At 35.1% G+C, this 23,523-nt stretch overlaps 1 protein-coding gene and 1 long non-coding RNA gene across 2 annotated transcripts; one reads left to right on the top strand and one right to left on the bottom strand.

Annotated features, from left to right (window-relative positions):
• Nucleotides 1-2,607: 2,607 nt before the first annotated feature.
• LOC113331040 lies at nt 2,608-6,045 on the bottom strand. Its single transcript, XM_026577820.1, has 2 exons — nt 5,832-6,045; nt 2,608-4,950 (listed from the first exon to the last, which is right to left on the bottom strand). Exon 2 carries the CDS (start codon nt 4,776-4,778, stop codon nt 2,871-2,873), a length of 1,908 nt encoding a protein of 635 aa, XP_026433605.1. The 5' UTR covers nt 4,779-4,950; nt 5,832-6,045; the 3' UTR covers nt 2,608-2,870.
• Nucleotides 6,046-6,284: 239 nt separating this feature from the next.
• LOC113330991 lies at nt 6,285-8,933 on the top strand. Its single transcript, XR_003350625.1, has 3 exons — nt 6,285-8,005; nt 8,107-8,171; nt 8,263-8,933. It is a non-coding gene; the product is annotated as an uncharacterized LOC113330991 (long non-coding RNA).
• The last annotated feature ends 14,590 nt before the right edge of the window (nt 8,934-23,523 follow it).

Below are 23,523 nucleotides of genomic sequence, written 5' to 3'. Positions count from 1 at the left end.
TTGAAGATCAGGCCATGTTAGACTCAATTCCAACTATTGAAGAGATAAAGAAAATTATTTTTGAAATGGATCCAGATAGTGCTCCTGGTCCAAATGGATTCTCTGGAGCTTTCTACAAAAACTGTTGGGAGATAATTCAAGGAGATCTTAAGGAGGCAATACAATTCTGCTGGAGAAGAAGGTTCATTCCTAAAGGACTCAATTCAATTTTTTTAACTCTCATACCTAAATGTGCAGGTGCAAAGAAAGCAAATTAGTTCAGACCAATAGGATTAAGCAATGTTTTGTTCAAAATATTCACCAAAATCATTGTTGTAAGAATGAATGGACTTATAGTGAAGCTAATATCTCCACAACATGCTGCATATATCAAAGATAGAAACATTCAAGAGCAAGTACTTCTAGCTTCAGAGATGGTTAATGAATGAAGAAAAAAAGAAGAGGAGGTTATGTGGCTTTCAAACTTGATATCTCTCAAGCTTATGACACTTTAAGCTGGGAATTTCTCTTTAAAGTTCTGCATAAATATGGATTTTCATCATCTTGGTGTGATTGGTTATTAACCATATTCAAATATGCTAAGTTGTCAGTCATGATCAATGGTGGACCATGTGGTTTCTTTTCAATGCATAGAGGTCTCAAACAGGGTGATCCTCTATTCCCTATTCTATTTATCTTGATGGAAGATGTTTTGAGTAGAAATATTACAAATCTAGTGAACACAAGACAGATAACGCCAATGGTTGTTAGAAATGGAATTTATCCAACACACCTATTCTTTGCTGATAATGTCTTCTTATTCTGTAATGGAGCTAAGAAAAGCTTGGAATGTCTTTTTAAGCTACTTGAAGATTACCAAGCTAGTTCTGGTCAGTTGATTAATAAAGCCAAGAGTAAATGCTTCATTGATGAAACTTCTTCAATCAGAAAACAACAAATTTGTAGATTGGTCAATATGGAAAATGTTGGTTTCCCGTACAAATATCTTGGTGTTTTACTTGCTCCTGGCAGGGTAACTACTGAAATGGTCTAGCCAATAGTGGTAATGCTTCAAAATAAACTTGCAGCTTGGAAAGGGGGGTTATTATCATTCCATGACAGACTTGTTCTCATTAAATCGGTCTTATGCAGTTATCCTTTGTACAATATGGCAGTTTATAAATGGCCATCTTCCATTATCAAAATTTGTGAAAAGTTAATAAGAAACTTCTTATGGTCAGGGGATAGTGAAGTCAGAAAGTACAAAACTCTATCTTGGAAGAAAGTTTGTGTTCCATATGATGAAGGAGGTTTAAGAATTAGAAGACTGGAAGTGATTAATAGAGCTTTACTTATGAAAATGATGTGGAGATTGATTTCTTCTTCAGATGAATGGGCTCTTTTCTTCACTGCTAAATTCAAAAATAAATATGGAATTTGGTTTTCAGGTTGGAAATTATCTTCAGTTAGAGCAGGATTGCAATGGGCTTGGGATGCACTACAAGAGGATATTACATGGTCTGTAGGCAATGGAGCTAATATCTCTGTGTGCTTGATACATGGTATAGATCATCTCCCTTAATTCATGAGATTGGTTATACTGAATTTGTGCATAATAATCTGCAAATGAAAGTTCAGAATCTTATTATTGATAATGAATGGCATATCCCTCCTCAACTGCAACAGTTTTTGCATATTGATAACATGCCTAATATGGAATTTACATAGTAATAGACAATTCAACACTGCAATGGCAGTGAAAAAATTAAGATTCAAAGAACAAAAAGTAAACTGATCATCTCATATTTGGAGATCTTATTTACATCCAAGTATTGCAAGTAACATTTGGAAGCTGCTATAAGGAGTTTATGTAGATGATGATGTTAAAAGAAAACAGGGGTATGAAATGCCATCTAGGTGTTGTGTGTGTAAATCAGATCAGGATTATATGGAACACACTTTGTGGAGTTGTGATTTCAGTGCACAATTCTGGAGCTGGCTAGGTAATATCTTTACATTCTCCAGGCCATCTTCTTTTCATGATGTTTTTTCTACAGCAAAGCATCACAGTCCATTCACTCTTTGGTTTCAAAGAAATAAAATCTTTTTGGAAGGAGGTGATACTCATCTACACAGTTTTAAAAGCAGGATTGTTAAGACAGTCCATGAAAATGGAGCAAGAATGAAGGGTAGCAGGTGGAATAATGTCTATGAATCCCAAATAATCTCTTTTTTCAAAATAAAAATTAGAATAAGTCCCTAGGACTATTTTATGTTCTTAGTTACTCATTTTTAGCTTCATTGTTTTAGCTTCCTTTGTACTTATGTTTTATAATAACTTTTGTAATCCTTTTGTTGGTCAATAAATGAAACAAAATGTGATCCAGCAAAAGAAAAAAATTTTGAAAGTTTGATCTCCAAACCAATGAACAAGAGATGTGTTAATATGCACCTTGACTTTAGTCAATGCCAACGGCGCTCATTTATCACATTTATTGAGCACCCAATTATCTGAAAAACACCAAGTAAAAAGTAAATTCATATCAGAAAGTACTGGAGTAAATTGTATATAAATCTCTTCATCATCTTCAGTTAGATCTGATCCTGTTGAAAAATAAAGTGCTGGAGTTGAAAAAACCGAAGGAAGCTTGAATTTATGAATTAACAAATAAAAAAATTTAGTCATGCTTCACAAGTAAAATACTTCACATGATCTGTGTGAACAAATACAGATTTTGGGAAGAGTAATTCATTACAAGGAAATCCCTAAATTCTTGCTACAAGACAGGCCTACTTACTAACTAGATTACCATTGCAAATTGATAACAAAAAAATTAGATTAGAAAAGACTTAACTTTTTTAAAGAGATTTCCAACCAAGTATTGTCATAATCAGATTGGCATAGTACACTTCTTTTGTGAATGCCCTAACAAATGACATCGACCGCATTGAACAACTCGTTTTGGCCTCTTAAAACTCTCTACCCGGAGAACTTTCTTTTTAGGTCGACCAGGCGGCCTACGAGTCTTGGGTGGACGTATAGAGATATCAACTTTGGCACCTCCACCATCAGATCCTTCACCAAGTTCCCTCCAATGACTCTTGTCCGGAATAGAGTTTATTATCTCAGAATAGGTCTCAAGGTAACTTGCCACTGTGAAACAACGTTCAGCGAATAAATGTGCATTATGACCACAAGAGATTAGGGCAGCAGCAGCATGTGCACAGGGTAAACCATAGACCTGCCAACGACGACAAGAGCAAACGCGACTGCGTATGTCCACGATATTTGTCCTCTCCGTCGAAACAATCTCAAACTCTATCTCATTTGCACGAAGGACTTGGTAACAACGTGAATCTGCAATAGCTTCTGCAATGCGCTTCTCAGCTGATGGAACAAGAATAGAATTCCAACTCAGTCCCATGTTACGGCGATCTCTATACCATGACGTTAGTTGATGGCGAATATGCTCCATCATTTGCACGATCGGGAGCTCGTGACCTTCTAGAGCCCAATTATATAATAACTCTGTTACTCCCAAAGTAAAGTGACCATATCGTACTCCTTCAAAATATGCTACAGCCCAAAGACGGGGAGGGAAACGATGAAACCATTGCATGACATCTTGTGAAATCTCTGCCATCTCAGAGATCTTGGATTCAAATTCAACAGCAGTTAAAGCATAAACAGCACTCCAGAAGATGTTTACCAATTTTGTGTTCTTAAACTCATCACGAAAATTTTCACTAACATGACGCAGACAAAACCCATGGAAAGCACTAGGAAAATGAGTTTCCACCGCTTCCAAAATACCTCTTTGTCGGTCAGATAATATCGTAAGCCTGGGCATACTCTCAGTATTTACCCCAAGCAGTTTTCTCAACTCTGAAAGGAACCACATCCAATTTTCATCGCTTTCTGAATCAACAATAGCAAATGCCAAAGGGAACAGTGTATCGTCTGCATCAACAGCTGCAGCACAAAGTAAAGACCCGAGAAATTTTCCTTTGAGGTGGGTTCTATCAAGTTCTAGAAGTGGCCTGCAAGCTTTTATAAAGCCGTATATTGATGCACGATATGAAATAAAGAGACGTTGAAAGTGATTCTCGTGCCCGACAAAAACCGATGCTATACTTCCTGGGTTTGTCTTCTTAACCTGTTCACAATATGCAGGAAGGAGACGGTAACCTTCTTCAAATGTTCCATGAACTGCAGCCATACTACGCTCCTTCCCCCGCCATGCCTGCATGTATGAAACAGCAACCCCATGCTGTGCACGTATGTCCTGCAAGATTTCCTTTGGTTTGTATTGTGGATTATCTCGCAGACGTGCTTCAACAGACCTAGCAACCCAGCCAACTGATGCTTGCTGATGATGGTGATTTAAAACACCTTCACAAGTGTGTTCTCCATGCAAAGTTCTAACAGTAAAAGTTGGAACACCTGGACATTTTGCTACATGGACACGCCATGGGCATCCTTCCTTTGAACATTTGGCTATAAACCGGCTTCGGTCTGACTTCACAATACGAAGGTCAAAATGCAATGCTATAGCGATATCTTTCAGACTCCTTCGACATGTTTCTACATCAGCAAATTCTTGCCCTATAACTAAAGAATGGTCAGCCAGTGATAAAGAATGATCTGGAACAGCCAAGTCACCAGAGACAGATAACCGATCAGGGATACCCAAGTGATCAGCCACAGCCAATTGATCAGGGACTGCCAAGTGATCGGGAACTGCCAAATGATCAGGGACAACCAAATGATTGGGGACAGCCAAAGAATAGTTGGCCATATATTCACCGGATATAACAGTTTCAGCTATAGAATGATGCAAATGGTTTCGCTCATGCCATACGGGTTATATGCTCCCGACTAAAGTAAGCTCCAATCATATAAACACTATACAAGAACTACTATCAGAATAATCCCAATCTAAAAAACTGATAAAAAATTATATTCAGGACCTGCAGATAAAAAGACAGCATGTCAGAATTAGAAGAAGTCGACCTAAAAGAGTGAAGTACAAACATAAGAAAAATGGCATCTCGAGGTTTGGCAACGATAAACCAGTGGCTTTAATAATTCAGTCAACAAATCTAGAAGAGCAACGGAATTTCTATTCGCAGGCAGATAAACCTGAACTCCAAGTGGAAAGCACAATGTACAAATGAAAGTCGTATAAGCTAACAGTTGTCTATATCCATATCTTGTCAGAGCAACTTCTTATAATATCCATAAAAAGATGATATATCATGCCTATAAATAGAACTGCACTAGTTGCAAATTTGCAAGAAAATTATTTAATTTTGTAATTACCAAGAAATAGATTATATAAAAGGCCTTCAGTTTTTATTCGATGCAAATCAAAGAGGCTTTCCTGGCTAATTATTTTTCCCTCGTATTTGATAATCTTTTGCTAGGGTCCAAAAAGAGTCCTAAACTCTAGTTTGTTACACACACTGGCAACAGCTACATAAAAAGTCCAAGCATCCATCTTTCCCTCCAGAGTTCACCTTAACTTAATGACCACTACCTACAATTACCCATTCCTAACTTTCTACCACTTTCAACTTCCTTTTTACCAACAAGATAATGTTTTCTAAAATTTGATAATCCACTAACCTCTTCCGACCCAGACAACTCTAATTCATGTACTAAATTCATAAACACGGTATTCAATAATGACAGGAACTCGAACTAACTAGCAAAAACACATTTCTAAACGAAACCTAACTGATCTTCATACAAGCAGTTCATACAACAGTTCAATTACAAGAATTACATAATAAAAAGGCCCAAAAACAAAAACAAAAAACGTCAAAATGAAAGATAGGAGTATCTTTACCAGTGATTTAAGCAACGATTTCAGAAATAAGTGCAACTCTGAGTTATATATATATATGAATTCCCCAGAGAATTCGTATAATCGAACTCAAGAAACTTTAGATCATTGAAGAGATCGATTCGTATTTAAACCGTATAAAAACAATATGTTTGAAAAATAGGTTTAGAAATTGGAACTGAAACCCTATCTGAAATTTTAAAATAAATTGGGGATATGGGCAATATTAAAGAAGGCGATGAAAATCATATCCAAAAGTTATTTAAATTCCGGAATTGCCCCTATTTGTCCATAGTTCAGTGTTGCGTTCTGTAGCCAACACTCCATTAACTTTTTATACATACTACATTTTTTATAGGGCGCTCCAACCAAATGGTTTTGTAGGCTCTTATATAGATTTAGGGACCTCTTTTTTCAAAAAATTAAGAAAAATATTTCGGGGGAAATAAAGACTTATGGTGGAAAAAAAAAAACTAAACTTGCGAAAAAAAACTGTAAAACCTAAAACTTACTTTTGCCGTCTCTTTTCTCCGTCCCTAATCCTATTTTCTTCACCTCTTAGTTCATCGCATGCATGTGTTTTGATCTAAGGGAGAGTTTTGTACGTTTTTATTTTTCATGGGAGATTTTTGCTATTCGTAAATCATTACCTTTCTTTTCTGTCTCTTTGTTTCTCTGTATCAATAAACCCTAACCCTTCCGCCTCCAGTTTACCCACCCCTTCTCTGATTGTTTGACTAGATATTTTTCTGAACCGTGTTCGTTTTTTTATGTTGCGGGCATCTTCATCCTGGGTCATTGAGAAAAATTCCCCCTCTTGGTCGGATATAGTATGACCCAATTTTCTTTTTTAGGTTATTATACATTTTTAAATCCGATTAGGGTTTACCCTAAGCCTGATATTGATTGATCCAAATTGCAGTATCATGCAAAAGGATTTTAAGGGTTTCTTTTTTTATTTTTAAAGTTTTCTATTTTGATACTAGAAAACTGTTTGATTAATTTGGATGTAATTTTCAGATTCAGTACTGGTGATAACAACTCGCAGAGCTGGGAAATGGAAGAAAGGTAAAATTCCTAATTCTTCATTAATCTACTTCTTTTGTCAGGTTGATTTTAAGGGTACTGCAGATCCACAAAAAATATCAGATGTTTTATGGATTTGAACTTCAAAATGTTTTTCTAATGGTGTTGTTGATAAGAAGGAGAAAAAGGAAAAAGATTGTATCTTTTGTACCATTATTCGTGCAAAATCCCAAGCAAGGTGATTGGATCATTTTTTTTCTTTATTTAAGCATGTATATATGCTTATTAAAATCCCATGAACTCCAGAAACCATGTATGCTTATTAAAATTTATTTCACACTCTCTTGCACGGTGTGTATATATATATATGAAGTAGAGGTTGCAGAAACCATGTATGCTTATTAGAATACCGGAGTGACATATTAAGTTCTTACAAATGCATGTTTTTATTTTTCAACGAGCATATAAAGAGTTCTCTGTTTCCGTAGTTACGTTTGTATTTGGAAACAAAATCTACAAATTTAGGCTATTGATTCAAGTGTTTATCTATTATAGAGTAATTTTAAAGAGAATGCGAAAGGAACATAAAGGTTTTGCACTGTCGCAATATGCAAGAAAATTATCAGGAACGGTTAGGTGATTGCAATCCCGTTATTATTTTTTATTTTTTATGACTAAGTAACAATATGGCCACTGTTACTTAGTCATCTTTAAGGATCTCATCAAAAAACAATTGGAAGCTAATGCATCCTTGAAAGCCGAAGTGCTAGCTCTTCTGAGGTGGGAATAGATCATGCATACCTTTTCCTTTAATGTACTAGGACTTGGCTCAATGATACTGCCACTGAAATGGACTATGCAAAGTACATTGCATATGAATGTGAAATGTATGTCCACAGTGCAAAAATTTCCACTACTAACCAACACTAAACTCGCTCTATATGTGAACTGATACTCACTTTTGTTATTACTCTTTTTGTTTTTGTTTGATTGTTAAAATTTAACATTCTAATGTGATTTTGTGTTAAATGACTATAGCGGTACCGCCACTGCAAAAATTAAGTATAACTGCTACTGGATGCAACTTATGATGCAGCCACTGCAAAAGTTAAGTATAACTGCTACTGGATGCAACTTATGAATGCTGGCAGGTACGTTTTTCACAAATTTCAAATCTCTCATCGTCAAATAATGTCGTCAATGGGATAAAATACAAATGACTGTCCTAACTGAATATTTTTCATTTTTTCAGTAGCTACAAGCCAGCCTAGCTCTACCATCCGCCAATTTTAATGGCACAAATTCAATTTTCTGAAAGTAATCATAAAGTTGTTGTTTCAATTATATAAAAAATGCAATCTGAATCTATTTGATTTTTTGCTTCTTACTTTTTTTCTTTATCATCAAGGCCATCGAGAAGTCATGCTTTGGTCACTGTCAGAATGACACAGGAAATGTAGTTTTCTGACAATGCTCATGTCATCCAAAACAAGGTAAGTTTACTCATCATAGTAACGAAAATTTATAGTACGTTGAATTCTACTGATACACTTCTCATATAACCAATGTGGATCTCATACGTTCCCTTTTCTACTGTTTAACCTTGCATATTTGTTGCTATATCCACGGTATTGCTCTATTTAACCCATGTAATCCATACGAGACTCCAACAGCCTCCAATTCGGTGCTCAAAATCCATCAGCTGATGTCGTACCAGGAACTCTAAGAGCGGTAGATGAATAAAATAAAAATTAAAGGCAGGTAATTTCTGAAACCACCCTACTGCTCTATGTATCGTGTACATCTCTAACATAGTAATTTGATAATATCTGACAAACAAGTATGGAATGAGGTCATTCCGAGTTCGAATGAAGAAGTTATGGCCAAAATAGTTTTATCAAATGCCGAAGAAAGTGAAGTCCGCGAACTGGGCTTGCGGACTGGGTTAGCAGACCTAATTCCAAAAAAAATTGCTGGATTTTGAAGTTTGCGGACTGGGTTCGCGAACTTAGAAAATGGGAAACGTGTATTTAATCCTTGGAAGACCTAAGGGCACGTTTGGGATCATTATTTCATGTTTTTGGGTCGGGTTCTTTAACCAAACTAAATACTTGGAGACCAAGCAATGTAAACCTATAAAAAGGTATTAGGTTATGTAAAGGAATAAAATCGAATCTCATATCACAAGTTCTATATCAAAACATAGGGTTTACCCCTTTAGGGGGAAACTACCATTATCATCTTCTTTGTAATATGAGTAGCTAAATCCTTTATTGATTAAGAATGAATTCAATGTTCCAAGAGTGAAACTTTATTAATAATACAAATCCATTGAGAGTTTTTATCATCATCGTTTGTCTTTACCATATCTAGGGTTTATGAGTAATTCTTATATTGATTTGGGAGGCCTACTAGATCAGTATATTGATTGTTCTATTGCTAGTGGAAGTTATGAGATAAGTAATCGTCGATTAACTCTCTACACAAGTAGAAATCGCGAGACCTTATAGAGGGATTCTGTGGAGGAATCGTGTGTGGAGACACCACTAGCAAGTGAACCTTGATCTAAGAGTTTAACTACTGGGATCAACCTAAATTCAAAAAGCTTAAAGCATTCGATTGGATTACACCTTGAGTGATCTACTACTTGGTGGTTCGTTGGATAGAATCTGGTAGGCGAGAACTTCTGTATCCAATGATAAAAGGAGTTTTGGGGATAACACTGATCTAGCTGTTATTCTATGGTTGGTGATGAATGGTTCTTACGAACAATAGATAAGTATTATAATTCATTTATCGCTTGGTAATGGCGAAGGATTCCTTAATAATCTCTTTTCTTTATTGTCTTTATATTTATCTCACAACAAAACCCCCCCTTTTGTCATTTACTTTATTTTGCTATTTCAAATAACCTATCAATTTCACAGCTCTCTGTGTGAATGATCTCTTACTACCGCTGTATTACCAGTTAATTAGTGGGAAACATTTATATTAATTTGTTGCATTAAAGACACGCATCAAATTTTGGCGCTGTTGCATGAGAGTAGTCGTTAATTGATTTTTTATTTGTTTAGCTTATTTTTATTTATTTTTTAGGTTTTTGTTTTGATATTCTCTTTTGTTCTTGTGAGTCGTCATGTTTCCTTTCGGAAATAACATGTACGGAGCACAAGATCAATCATATAATAGTGGTGATCATTATGGTTTTCAATCTCATTCATATAACAACTACCAACCATCCTATGGGTATAATCAAAACCAATCATTTGGCTATGATCAATATCCTACGGAACCTTATGGATATTCTCATATATGTCAGCAACCTTATGACAGGCATATAAGTGAACAATCACAAGGATGGGAGGATAGTTATGCTTCTAATATGATTTCTTCAAGTGTTGCAGAACAAACGTGTACCAAGATGGAATATCTTCATGTGCAAATAGAAAAATATTATGAAGGATTAAAGAAACATTAACAAAGGCTCCTTACAATTGGACAGAAACAGTACAAGCAAATCCAAGAACTTCAAGAGGGTATGAACAACTTTAGAAGGGACGTGATAAGGAGGAAATGGAGAAAGATGAGTAACCTTTGGAAATCCTTTGTAACAGTGATGAAGTTATTCCAACTCCAGATCGTAATAATGATCATTCTCCTATTCAAAAGGAGGAGCCTTGGTATGACCGAACCATTATTATGAACGGTGTGACATACTCAAATGCATATCAACGTTAAAACGAACATCCATATTACAATGTTTTTAGGCCGGTTGATTTACAAGAAGTAGACCCGATTTTATCTTTGTCGGAGACTCACGGAAGACCATAGTATTTGCACCAATGAACTAGAATTTTTAGGGGAAGATTCCGATTCCGATAAAGAAGTTGATGAAGAAATTGAGATTGAAAATGAAACCAAATTGATTGAAGTCGTGGAAGACCCAGTTGAGCTAGATAATAATAGTTCAATAGAGGACCATGATATACTGGAGGTTAATAATTCACTGTTAATTACGAATGAGGATCCGATACAAGGTTTGTCTAAGCCTTTGCTTAATTCTATATCTATTGATCCTTTCCATCCAATTGAAGTAGCTTCTCAAAGAGTTGTTAACCCAACTTTTAAGAAAATACATCACTTAGGATTAGAGTTGTGTTCTTCCAAAGTTTTAACGGATTGTTTTGCTTCTAAGTATCCACCACTTGATGTGTTTGATTTGATAATTGTGCAGGTTCACCAAGCTGTGGAACCTTTTGAAGTTCTCGCTTTCTATGTTCTTTATCCGCTTCCGAGTGTAGAAAGGACTAAGTGTGGGGGAAAATTCAATAAAGTGATAGATTCATTATTTATATTTTGTGATAATGTTTTGGTGAAGCTATTATATGAATTGCAGATTGTTATTTGGAAGGATTATTAAATTTTCAGATTGTTGGCGTATGGACGATAACAATAATGTCGGGCTTTGACGACGTTAAACCAAGCGCTTAGTGGGAGGAAACCCATCGGTTTTGTATTTATATTCATTTTATTTTTATTTTTTTTAGTTTTAATATCATATATTGCATTACCATCTTATATTTTACAAAGTCTTATATCTATAATGAAAGTTTTGACGAATTCTCGTCAGTAAATTCTGACTGCACGCTTGTCACGAAAATAGATCTCGAGACTTCATACTGAGTCCTATTTGAGTGGTTGATCCCAAATTTTAAAGAGGACAGACTCACCTTTCATTTACAAAAAGAAAATCTTAATTTGGAGTCTGTTAAGTTGGAGCGATAGGCATGGACATTTGAGTTTCGGTATTTTACCAGAACTTTTTCAGATTGCATGTCAGTCAGTCCGGAGGCCGTAAAAGTCAGACCATTTATAGAAACACTGTGAAATTTTGACATATTACAAAATAAAAATAGGCGAACAACTTTTGTTTAGGATGTTTTTCCTAGTTACCTACCCGTTAGTACAGTTTTCGAGTTTAATTTGTTGTTACGTCAGAAATCAAAATTTTCAGTTTTGAACATTGAGGACAATGTTGAGTTTAAGTGTGGGGGAGTAATTCAACATGTTTGGATTGCATATAAAATAAATAAATAAAATAATACTCCTTGATTTTTTGCATTCTTGAGACTTCATCTTTTGGAGTTAATTTTGAGTTATTTAGGATGACACTCTAAACCTTTTTAAGGTTGAAACAGTTCTTCAAGGTATAGATTAAGTTCCATTTATTTCAATCCGTAAATATATACATTCATAATTGGATGCGAAACTAAGCTATGGTAGTCATTTGAAAGATTTATCCTCGCAATTAATCAGTACTGAATCACTTTCTTTTTATTTTTGCAGTTATATGTTTCTCTAAAGTGATTTGGTGGGATCCTAATACTGCCATGGATGTTGTAGCAAGGTAATCATTGGTTGAGTTATTTAAAAGCCCCATAGGACAATTGTCTTACACTTATAAAGAGTGAGCCGGAAAAAAAATATATCTTACTAATATAAAGTATAAATAAGGCTCCTCTTCTTTTATCGACACTAATAAATGATAGGTCCGGAATCGCGGATAATCATAGTCGATGAAAACAAAAACCATATCATCATTATATAGAAAGTCAAAAGGACTATTGATGAGGTTCTTGACACTTTGATAGCAGTATGTGTGAAACCTTGTCCCTGTCTCCGTCGCCTAAGCAAGCGTGGAGTGCAGGATCCAAGGCAACTATCATGTACTTGCTGAAAAGGAACATGCGCTTAGAGTATCTAATCATGTGGTCGAGTTAAATGGGAGCTTCTCTCAACTATTGTGCTATAAATAAAGATCCTTTGACGACATTCATACAAGTATTGTGGGTAACATCTTTCACTTAAGTCAACATTTGCACACTTCACTTTTCTATTTCCATTTTCTTATCTATCCATGTGATTTCAGTATGCGAGTGTTGTGACAAAAGTTGCAACAAGTACGATGACTATCTTAGTAGAGTTTTGCAATCAGGTTGAATGTCATACTAAGTAATTGCTTACGTGTGATGATTGAACTGTAGGTGGGATGTTTGCAGCTAAAGAACTTATGCAAGCTAATTATTTAGCTATTGCTTTGTGTCTATCCTTAGTGGTTCTTCCAAGGCGATAAATTGGAGTAGGTTTAGTGGGTATACCTCTTGTAAGCCTTCACGAGACTATAACTCGTCCACTAGGGACACACAGGGGTTTAACGACCTGTTATTCATGCTAAGAGTAACCGTATCCTCACGACATGGAGTTTTTGTATTTAGGATTAGTTTTATTTATTTTTCTCGAGGACTAGCAAAATCTAAGTATGGGGGAATTTGACAAGTGCATAATTCATATGATTTTAATGTCCATTCCATACTTGCTTTAGCTATTATTCTTGCATATTTTCGTATTATTACTTTGGTTTTCTCTTATTTGCCTCAATTAGGTGAATCATCCAAAAAGGATCTACAAAGTGCTAAAAAGATCTAGGAAGAGAAATATTCCAAGTATCCAAGTGCCCAAGTCCAAGAGAAGTTGAAGAAGTGCGACGAAAAGGAGCAAAACGCTCAAAATCAAGAGACAGGCCAAAGACGGGTCTTAACTCATTTAAATTAAGGATTTCTCATCATCATCTTGAAGAGAATTCAAAGATAAAAAGAATAAAAAAAGGATGCGGTCATTCCGAGTTCGAATGAAGAAGTTATGGCCAAAACAGTTTTATCAAATACCGAAGACAGTGAAGTCCGCGAACTGGGTTTGCGGACTGGGTTCGCAGACCTAATTCCGAAAATTTCTGCTGGATTTTGAACTTTGCAGACTGGCTTCGCGAAATTAGCAAATGGGAAATGTGTATTTACTCCTTGGAATACCTAAGGGCACGTTTAGGATCGTTATTTCATGTTTTCGGGTCGGGTTCTTGAACCGAACTAAATACTTGGAGACCAAGCAATGCAAACCTATTAAAACGTATTAGGTTATGTAAAGGAATAAAATTGAATCTCATATCACAAGTTCTATATCAAAACCTAGAGTTTACCCTTTTAGGGGGAACCACCATTATCATCTTCTTTGTAATATGAGTAGCTAAATCCTTTGTTGATTAAGGATGAATTCAATGTTCCAAGAGTGAAACTTTATTAATAATACAAATCCATTGAGAGTTTTTATCATCATCGTTTGTCTTTACCATATCTAGAGTTTATGAGTGATTCTTATATTGATTTTGGAGGCCTACTAGATCAGTATATTGATTGTTTTATTGCTAGTGGAAGTTATGAGATAAGTAACCCTCGATTAACTCTCTACACAAGTAGAAATCGCGAGACCTTACAGAGGGATTCTGTGGAGGAATCGTGTGTGAAGACAACACCAGCAAGTGAACCTTGATCTAAGAGTTTAACTACTGGGATCAACGTAAATTCACAAAGCTTAAAGCATTTGATTGGATTACACCTTGAGCGATCTACTAATTGGTGGTTCGTTGGATAGAATCTGGTAGGCGAGAACTTCTGTATCCAATGATAAAAGGTGTTTTGGGGATAACACTAATCTAGCTGTTATTCTACGGTTGGTGCTGAATGGTTCTTACGAACAATAGATAAGTATTTTAATGCATCTATCGCTTGGTAACGGCGCATCTCTTTTCTTTATTGTCTTTATATTTATCTTACAACAAAACCCCGCTTTTTTCATTTACTTTATTTTGCTATTTCAAATAACCTATCAATTACATAGCTATCTGTGGGAACGATCTCTTACTACCGCTATATAACCAGTTAATTAGTGGGAAATATTTATATTAATTTGTTGAACTAAAGACATGCATCAAATTTTGGCGCCGTTGCCGGGGAGCAGTTGTTAATTAATTTTTTATTTGTTTAGCTTTTTTTTATTTAATTTTTAGGTTTTTGTTTCGATATTCTCTTTTGTTCTTGTGAGTCGTCATGTTTCCTTTCGAAAATAACATGTTTCCTTTTCAATCTCATTCATATAACAACTACCAACCATCCTATGGATATAATCAAAACCAATCATTTGGCTATGATCAATATCCTACGGAACCTTATGGATATTCTCATACATGTCAACAACCTTATGACTGGCATATAAGTGAACAGTCACAAGGATGGGAGGATAGTTATGCTTCTTATCCGATTTCTTCAAGTGTTGCAGAACAAACGTGTACCAAGATGGAATATCTTCATGTGAAAATAGAAAAATATTATGAAGGATTAAAGAAACATCAACAAAGGTTCCTTACAATTGGACAGAAACAGTGCAAGCAAATCCAAGAACTTCAAGAGGGTATGAACAACTTGAGAAGGAACGTGAATCAGCTTAAGGAGGAAATGGAGTAAGATGAGCAACCTTTGGAAAGCCTTTGTAACAGTGATGAAGTTATTCCAACTCCAGATCGTAATAATGATCATTCGCCTATTCAAAAGGAGGAGCCTTGGTATGACCAACCATTGGTATGAATGGTGTGACATACTCAAATGCATATCAATGTTACAATGAACATCCATATTACAATGTTTTTAGGCCGGTTAACAATAACGTCGGGCTTTGACGACGTTAAACCAAGCGCTTAGTGGGAGGCAACCCATCGGTTTTGTATCTCTATCCCTTTTGATTTTAGTTTTCTTAGTTTTCATATCATATATTGCATTCCCATCTTATATTTTACAAAGTCCTATATCTATAATGAAAGTTTTGACGAATTCTCGTCACTAAATTCTAACTGCGCGCTTGTCACGAAAATAGATCTCGAGACTTCATACGGAGTCCTATTTGAGTGGTTGATCCCAAATATTAAAGAGGACAGACCCACCTTTCATTTACAAAAAGAAAATCCTAATTTGGAGTCTGTTAAGTTGGAGCGATAGGCCTGGACATTTGAGTTTTGGTATTTTACCAGAACTTTTTCAGATTGCATGTCAGTAAGTCCGGAGGCCTTAAAAGTCAGACCATTTATAGAAACACTGTGAAATTTTGACACCTTATAAAAGAAAAATAGGTGAACAACTTTTGTTTAGGATGTTTTTCCTAGTTACCTACCCGTTGGTACAGTTTTCGAGTTTAATTTGCTGTTATGTCAGAAATCAGAATTTTCAGTTTTGAAGATTGAGGACAATGTTGAGTTTAAGTGTAGGGGAGTAGTTAAGCATGTTTGGATTGCATATAAAATAAATAAATAAAATAATACTCTTTGATTTTTTGCATTCTTGAGACTTCATCTTTTGGAGTTAATTTTGAGCTATTTAGGATGGCACTCTAAACCTTTTTAAGGTTGAAACAGTTCTTCAAGCTATAGATTAAGTTCCATGTATTTCAATCCTTAAAATATATACGTTCATAATTGAATGCGAAACTAAGCTATGTAGTCATTTGAAAGATTTATCCCCACAATTAGTCATTACTGAATCACTTTCTTTTTTATTTTTGCAGTTATATGTTTTTCTAAAGTGATTTGGTGGGATCCTAATACTGCCATGGATGTTGTAGTAAGGTAATCATTGGTTGAGTTATTTAAAAGCCCCATAAGACAATTGTCTTACACTCATAAAGAGTAAGCCGGAAAAAAAAAAATATATATATATATATAAGGCTCCTCTTTATTTATCGACACTAATAAATGATAGGTCCGGAATCGCGGATAATCATAGTCGATGAAAACAAAAAATATATCATCATTATATAGCAAGTCAAAAAGACTATTGATTGGGTTCTTGACACTTTGATAGCAGTATGTGTGAAACATTGTCCCTGTCTTCGTCGCCTAAGCAGGCGTGGAGTGCAGGATCCAAGGCAACTATCATGTACTTGCTGAAAAGGAACATGCGCTTAGAGTATCTAATCATGTGGTCGAGTTAAATGGGTGCTTCTCTCAACTATTGTGCTATAAATAAATATCCTTTGACGACATTCATACAAGTATTGTGGGTAACATCTTTCACTTAAGTCAACATTTGCACACTTCACTTTTCTATTTCCATTTTCTTATCTATCCATGTGATTTCAGTATGCGAGTGTTGTGATAAAAGTTGCAACAAGTACGATGACTATCTTAGTAGAGTTTTGCAATCAGGTTGAATGTCATACGTAAGTAATTGCTTATGTGTGATTATTGAAATGTAGGTGGGATGTTTGCAGCTAAAGAACTTATGCAAGCTAATTATTTAGCTATTGCTTTGTGTCTATCCTTAGTGGTTCTTCCAAGGCGAGAAATTGGAGTAGGTTTTGTGGGTATACCTCTTGTAAGCTCTCACGAGACTATAACTCGTCCACTAGGGACACCTAGGGGTTTAAAGGCCTGTTATTCATGCTAAGAGTAACCGTATCCTCACGACATGGAGTGTTGTATTTAGGATTAGTTTTATTTAGTTTGCTCGAGGACTAGAAAAATCTAAGTGTGGGGGAATTTGATAAGTGCATAATTCATATGATTTTAATGTCCATTCCATACTTGCTTTAGCTATTATTCTTGCATATTTTCGTATTGTTACTTTGGTTTTCTATTATTTGCTTCAATTAGGCGTATTTTAATGTCCAAAGAGCTAGGAAGAGAAGTATTCCAAGTATCCAAGTTCCCAAGTCCAACAGAAGTTGAAGAAGTGCGACGAAAATGAGGAAAACGCTCAAAATCAAGAGACGAGCAAAAGACAGATCTTAACTCATTTAAATTAATGATTTATCATCATCATCTTTAAGATAATTGAAATATAAAAACAATGCAAAAAGAATGCGGTCATTCCGAGTTTGAATGAAGAAGTTATGGCCAAAACAGTTTTATCAAATACCGACGACATTGAAGTCCGCGAACTGGGTTTGCGGACCGGGTTCGCAGACCTAATTTCGAAAATTTATGTTGTATTTTGAAGTTTGCGGACTGGGTTCGCGAACTTATCAAATGGGAAACGTGTATTTACTCGGAAGACCTAAGGGCACGTTTGGGATCGTTATTTCATGTTTTTGGGTCGGGTTCTTGAAACGAACTAAATACTTGGAGACCAAGCAATTTAAACCTATAAAAAGGTATTAGGTTATGTAAGGAATAAAATCGATCTCATATCACAATTTCTATATCAAAACCTAGGTTTTACCCCTTTAGGGGAAAACCACCATTATCATCTTCTTTGTAATATGAGTAGCTAAATCCTTTGTTGATTAAGGATGCATTCAATGTTCCAAGAGTGAAACTTTATTAATAATACAAATCCATTGAGAGTTTTTATCATCATCGTTTATCTTTACCATATCTAGGGTTTATGAGTGATTCTTATATTCATTTTGGAGGCCTACTAGATCAGTATATTGATTGTTCTATTCCTAGTGGAAGTTATGAGATAAGTAATCGCCGATTAACTCTCTACACAAGTAGAAATCGCGAGACCTTACAGAGGGATTCTGTGGAGGAATCGTGTGTGAAGACAACACCAGCAAGTGAACCTTGATGTAAGAGTTTAACTACTGGGATCAACCTAAATTCACAAAGCTTAAAGAATTCGATTGGATTACACCTTGAATGATCTACTACTTGGTGGTTCGTTGGATAGAATCTGGTAGGCGAGAACTTTCGTATCCAATGATAAAAGGAGTTTTGGGGATAACACTGATCTAGCTGTTATTCTACGGTTGGTGATGAATGGTTCTTACGAACAATAGATAAGTATTTTAATTTATCTATCGCTTGGTAACGGCGAAGGATTCCTTAATCATCTCTTTTCTTTATTGTCTTTATATTTATCTCACAACAAAACCCCCCTTTTGTCATTTACTTTATTTTTCTATTTCAAATAACCTATCAATTACAAAGCTCTTTGTGGGAACGATCTCTTACTACCGCTATATTACCAATTAATTAGTGGGAAATATTTATATTAGTTTGTTGCATTAACGACACGCAACAGTTCTATATGGTCATGTTCTTCAGACGGAGTAATGAGCTTTTCAACCTTTTCAGTTATTTCATTTTGCCACAACCATCATTCGCTTCAGGTAAATTTTCCTTTAATTACCTTCAGATGTTTTTACTCCATATAAACTATAGATGAAATAGAATTGAGTGTCAGTTCGTCGGTATCTTTAATCTTGCTTTTATTCGGTGCTACTACCATATAATGTTGCTAACATTTCAGAAGATAAATTGGTCATTACATTTTGCTTGTATTTTTCTTCATGTACATATGTGTCAGCTATTCTACCAAGCCCACAATGGATTAACAAGGTGCTTGAGTCTCTGCAGCAAAGCTTCCCTACAACATCAAAGGCACAATTAGTAGTTGCAAAGACGAAAACTTCATCAGGAAAAATGTAAGTAGTGTTGGTACTAGTACTGCTAAATGTATTGCACAGTGTTGTAATTTGTCAAGCTAAATGTATGTCTTTTACATTGCAGAATATTGTAATTTTTCAAGCAAAATGTATGTGTAGCTACTAGTTACACATGCTATTACATGTGTAACTTTTAGGTACACAAGCTAAATTGATGTGTACCTACTAGTTACACATGCTAATTAGATGTGTAATTTATATATACACATGCTAGCTTATAGACAGTAAGAAGCTTCAATATGCAGGAATCTACACCTGCAATGGATTGATGATGTATACCAAAAAGGTAAAACTCACTTTTTGATTTTGAATCTTAAGTTCTTGAGAATGTCATGTTTTTGTCAAAATTTTGATTGATTTTCTCTTCTTTCATGTAGAGTTTAACCGTATTTAAAGCATTATTAAAAGAAGTTGTCAACTACGTAAGCTTCAACAAGTTTGTTGCTGAAATTATTAGTTTCTCTTGTGTTTTGGATTACAAGATAATAAACATTATTCACTGTTGAGATTTATTAGCTTCTTTACATTCAAAAGGCTTCTGTTGTCAACCACGTAATTTATTTGTTGATACAAAACATTTTGTAGGCAGCATAAGTCGTAGTTATTCATACCGTTGCTGCATCAAATAGATGGGGTTATGACACACTTATGAAAATTTATGGATAAACTGATCTAAGCCAGGAGAAAACACGCATTTTTAGGTGATTAATCTTTTTTGTGGTAAATTCGGGTACAATATGGCGTTCCTTGTTGTCGCTAAAAATTTGTTTTGTTGTTGCAGGCTCACTTGCCTCATGTCCGGACCTTAGCATTGTTCGTGAGGTTATGAACTTTGTGTTATCGCCTGAGGTAACTTAATTTGTCATTAAGAGTTCCTATAAAGTGATGTAACCTAATTGTGTTACTGAAGGATATGATTGGTGAATGAAATTAACTTCTGTTGGCTGTTGCGGCAGGTTCGAAGCCAAGATGTTGTTTTTGATCTAGCTGTTAGCAGGGAAGGGCGTGAAACTGCATGGTGTTGGCTCAAGGTATTGTTTTTATTTCCAAGTGTTAATGAAACACTAGTTAGGTGTAATACATTAGACATTTATTTGCATTATATGGATGTGTAACTCTCAGTTACACAAGTCAGGTGCGTCTGTAACTCTCAGTTACACCATTCAAATGCATATGTAACTCCTAGTTACACTATTGAAATTTATGTGTAACTCCTATTTACAATAGTTAATCTTCTCACATCATGCATTCATGTTTTCTATGTTCTGATACTGGTGGAATACTACTCAGGCATGTATGAATAAATAAAACTCGCGTCCCTTATTTATGTAGTACTGAGATGCTTTCCAGTTTGAACATCCCCTGGGTTATTCACAACCTCTCTGAAAGAAGGGCTTTGCTAAATGAATCAAATGAGGTAATTAGTTTTTTTTTTTTTGTACAGAAGCTTAATTGTTATTGTTATGTATAGCTCTTGTGGCACAACATCTTTTGCTTTGGTTTTTCTTAATTTTTATATAGTTCCGTAACATTGATTGGGTGCTTTTGAAATATGGTTATGTAGTTCTTTGGAAAGAAAGTTGCATATGCACTTTCTCAAGGATTTAAGGTGATTGCTGGTGTCAGTGAGACTCTTGAATAACAAGAGGAGGGGCACAGTTTGACTGTTGTGGGTGAACAAACAAAAGCAATTGCAGGTACTTCTTACCCACAAATGCTACATAATATTTGAATTCTTTAAGTCCAACACTTGCCTGAACATTCCTATTAAGGAATCATCATCTTGAAAATATGTTTATTTATGATGTACATTATTTCTATGTAATTGGGCTCCAGGCATTGAATGTGTGTTCAGCGAATTTGTTTCATGTTTGAAACCTTGTCTGCCAATAAATCAGAATTAGCAAAAGAACTAATTGGTTCTTAGTTGTAACATATGATTTACAACTATGAGCTGAGTACACAAGTCATACGTAGGTGTAACTCCTAGTTACACATGATATATGCATGTGTAACTCCTCTTACACTAGACAGATGCATGTGTAACTCCTAGTTACACATGCTAAAATGAACAAACGTGCAACCAAAAAATTTCACATGCTAGGTATCCAAGTCATATGCATGTATAACTGTCAATTACGCATGACAGATGCATGTGTAACTCCCAGTTACACATGCTAAGATAGGTTATCATGTGTATTTTGTGTGATCTTTGTTCTATAATTTTTCCGTACAATTGTTCTATAATATTTTTATTTTTTTTCTTTTTGTTCATCCAACCTAATCCATGGATGTTTATTTCGTTGCAGATATGCAAGCATTTTGGAGGGAAGAAGACAAGAAGGAAAGGCAAAGATTTAAACTTCATAAAAGCTAATTGATTATATATGTGGTAAAGGTCTCTCTGGAATTGGAGTTGACGCTGAATACACAAATCAAATGCATGTGTAACTCTCAATTACACTAGATAGATGCATATGTAACTCTCAATTATACTAGACATATGCGTGTGTAAGTTCTAGTTACACATGCTAAGAAATTATTGTAAATGAATATTAAAGTAATACATGTATTTTTAATAATTTTGGGCTTAGTTTTAAATTTTATTTAATGAGGGGCTTAGTTTTAAATTTTATTTAATAATTCGGGGCCTAGATTTAAACTTCTTTTAATTAAGGGCCTCATATTATGTGTTATCCATGGGTTGGGCCTTAGCCTAATTTTGCCGTTTGGTTTTTGCAGAAGTTGAATTACTTTTGGGACCAGAAGAAAGGGCAATCTTGGAGCAAAATGAAGCTCATGATCTTACTAAAATATCAATTGTTAGTTACTTGAACCTTGGTTGTCTACTTGATTTTTTTTCTCTTTAAAGTTTGCTAAAAAGGGCATGCATTCTGTAAGGACCCTCAAGCTCGTCAACGCTATTAGACTGGTCAAGAGTTGATCTAGATATGATCAAGAAACGTTTTAGCTGATAATTACTCGATGAACTTAACACGAGCGCTAATTAATAGAAACTAATCTAACAACGATTTAGATACGAAATTAGTATCTTTGTATAGGTCTCGAAAAGTTACGCGGAATGGACTACTCGAACGTGTCAATCGAATACCAGAAGAAGAAGACTTATCAATTTGTTTATGGAGGGAAATAGTCATTCCATTGATATACCTTATGTCTTCCCTTATCCAGAAAATGGGTGCCCAAGTAATTTGGTCGGCCTTATCTACTCCTAATCGAGAAGAATTATTCATTTCTTTTCTTTCTTCTTCGTTTTTCTTATTTTCTCTTGTTCTTAGCCCTGTTCTGCGTCTGTGAAAGAATTTGTAGAATCAAATCAGAAACTCTGAGATCGAGAAGAGAATAGAGTTAGAAAGAAACGGGTAATGATGGTGGTGCTACTCCAAGTAATTGATTCAAATTCTAAATAAAGAGTAAATCAGGGCGACTCAACTTAGGGTTTCGTCTGATTTTGATATTGTTGTGGAATCGACAAGTTATCGGGTTATTGAAGGATAAAGAACAACTAGGTTGTTGTTTAATTTGAGTTGTAGTGATGTTTTCAGTTTGAATTTGAGACTGAAGATAATTAGGGTTTCTGCAATTTATTAAAGTTATGATTGGAGGTAATTAAGAAGAAATTAGAGGATGGGTGTTGAAGAACGTGATGTAAGAAAGATTGCTATAGTTTTAATTTGGAGATTTGGTTACAGGGAAGAAGGTTGATTAAGAAATTTATGCCTACTTTATGCAATATCTAGGTGCGGGACAAGTCACCATATTATTATCTAGGTGCGGGACGAGTCACCATATTATACATTGTTTGGAAGGAGTTAGTTCCACATACATGATTGTTTACCTCTGTGAAATTGCTTGTGTTATAGTGTTTAGGGAAAACATGAATGGTTTTCAAATAATTTCCCATGATTACTTGAAAGGTAAATGTTATTTCCACTGGGAACCCCTTTCAGGGATGACGTGCTCACACATTCCCACTTTCAGTTTCGGAGACAGATCAGAGCTGCGCAGCAAAAGCTTCGAGGAGTTGAGTTCGTTAGTTGGTTAACTTCGGCTATGTTTATTATGTTGTATATTATATTTCTAAACCAAATGACTATTGTATATGTATCATTTGAAAGGAGTTCTTGTATATATATATTTCTGAGCGGGGATAGTTCTTGGGTTAAGTTTTTGTAGCATATTTCTTAATTGAATGTTTAGGTATTTGATTTAGATTCGTAGAGCTTTATTATTTAGTTAATCTCTTGGATTAGACAGCTGCTAGCTTTAGGGGCGCTACATATTCATAATTCAGTTTTGGTGTTTGAAATTTTTTACG

The sequence above is a fragment of the Papaver somniferum genome, unplaced genomic scaffold, assembly GCF_003573695.1.
Source record: "Papaver somniferum cultivar HN1 unplaced genomic scaffold, ASM357369v1 unplaced-scaffold_123, whole genome shotgun sequence".
Taxonomy (NCBI): Eukaryota; Viridiplantae; Streptophyta; class Magnoliopsida; order Ranunculales; family Papaveraceae; genus Papaver; species Papaver somniferum.
The sequence above is the reverse complement of the archived record's forward strand: the minus strand, read 5'-3'. Positions and strand labels throughout refer to the sequence as shown.

Excerpts from the sequence above, each read along its gene's own strand:
- LOC113331040 (XM_026577820.1), bottom strand. The coding sequence starts at position 4,778 with ATGGCCAACTATTCTTTGGCTGTCCCCAATCATTTGGTTGTCCCTGAT.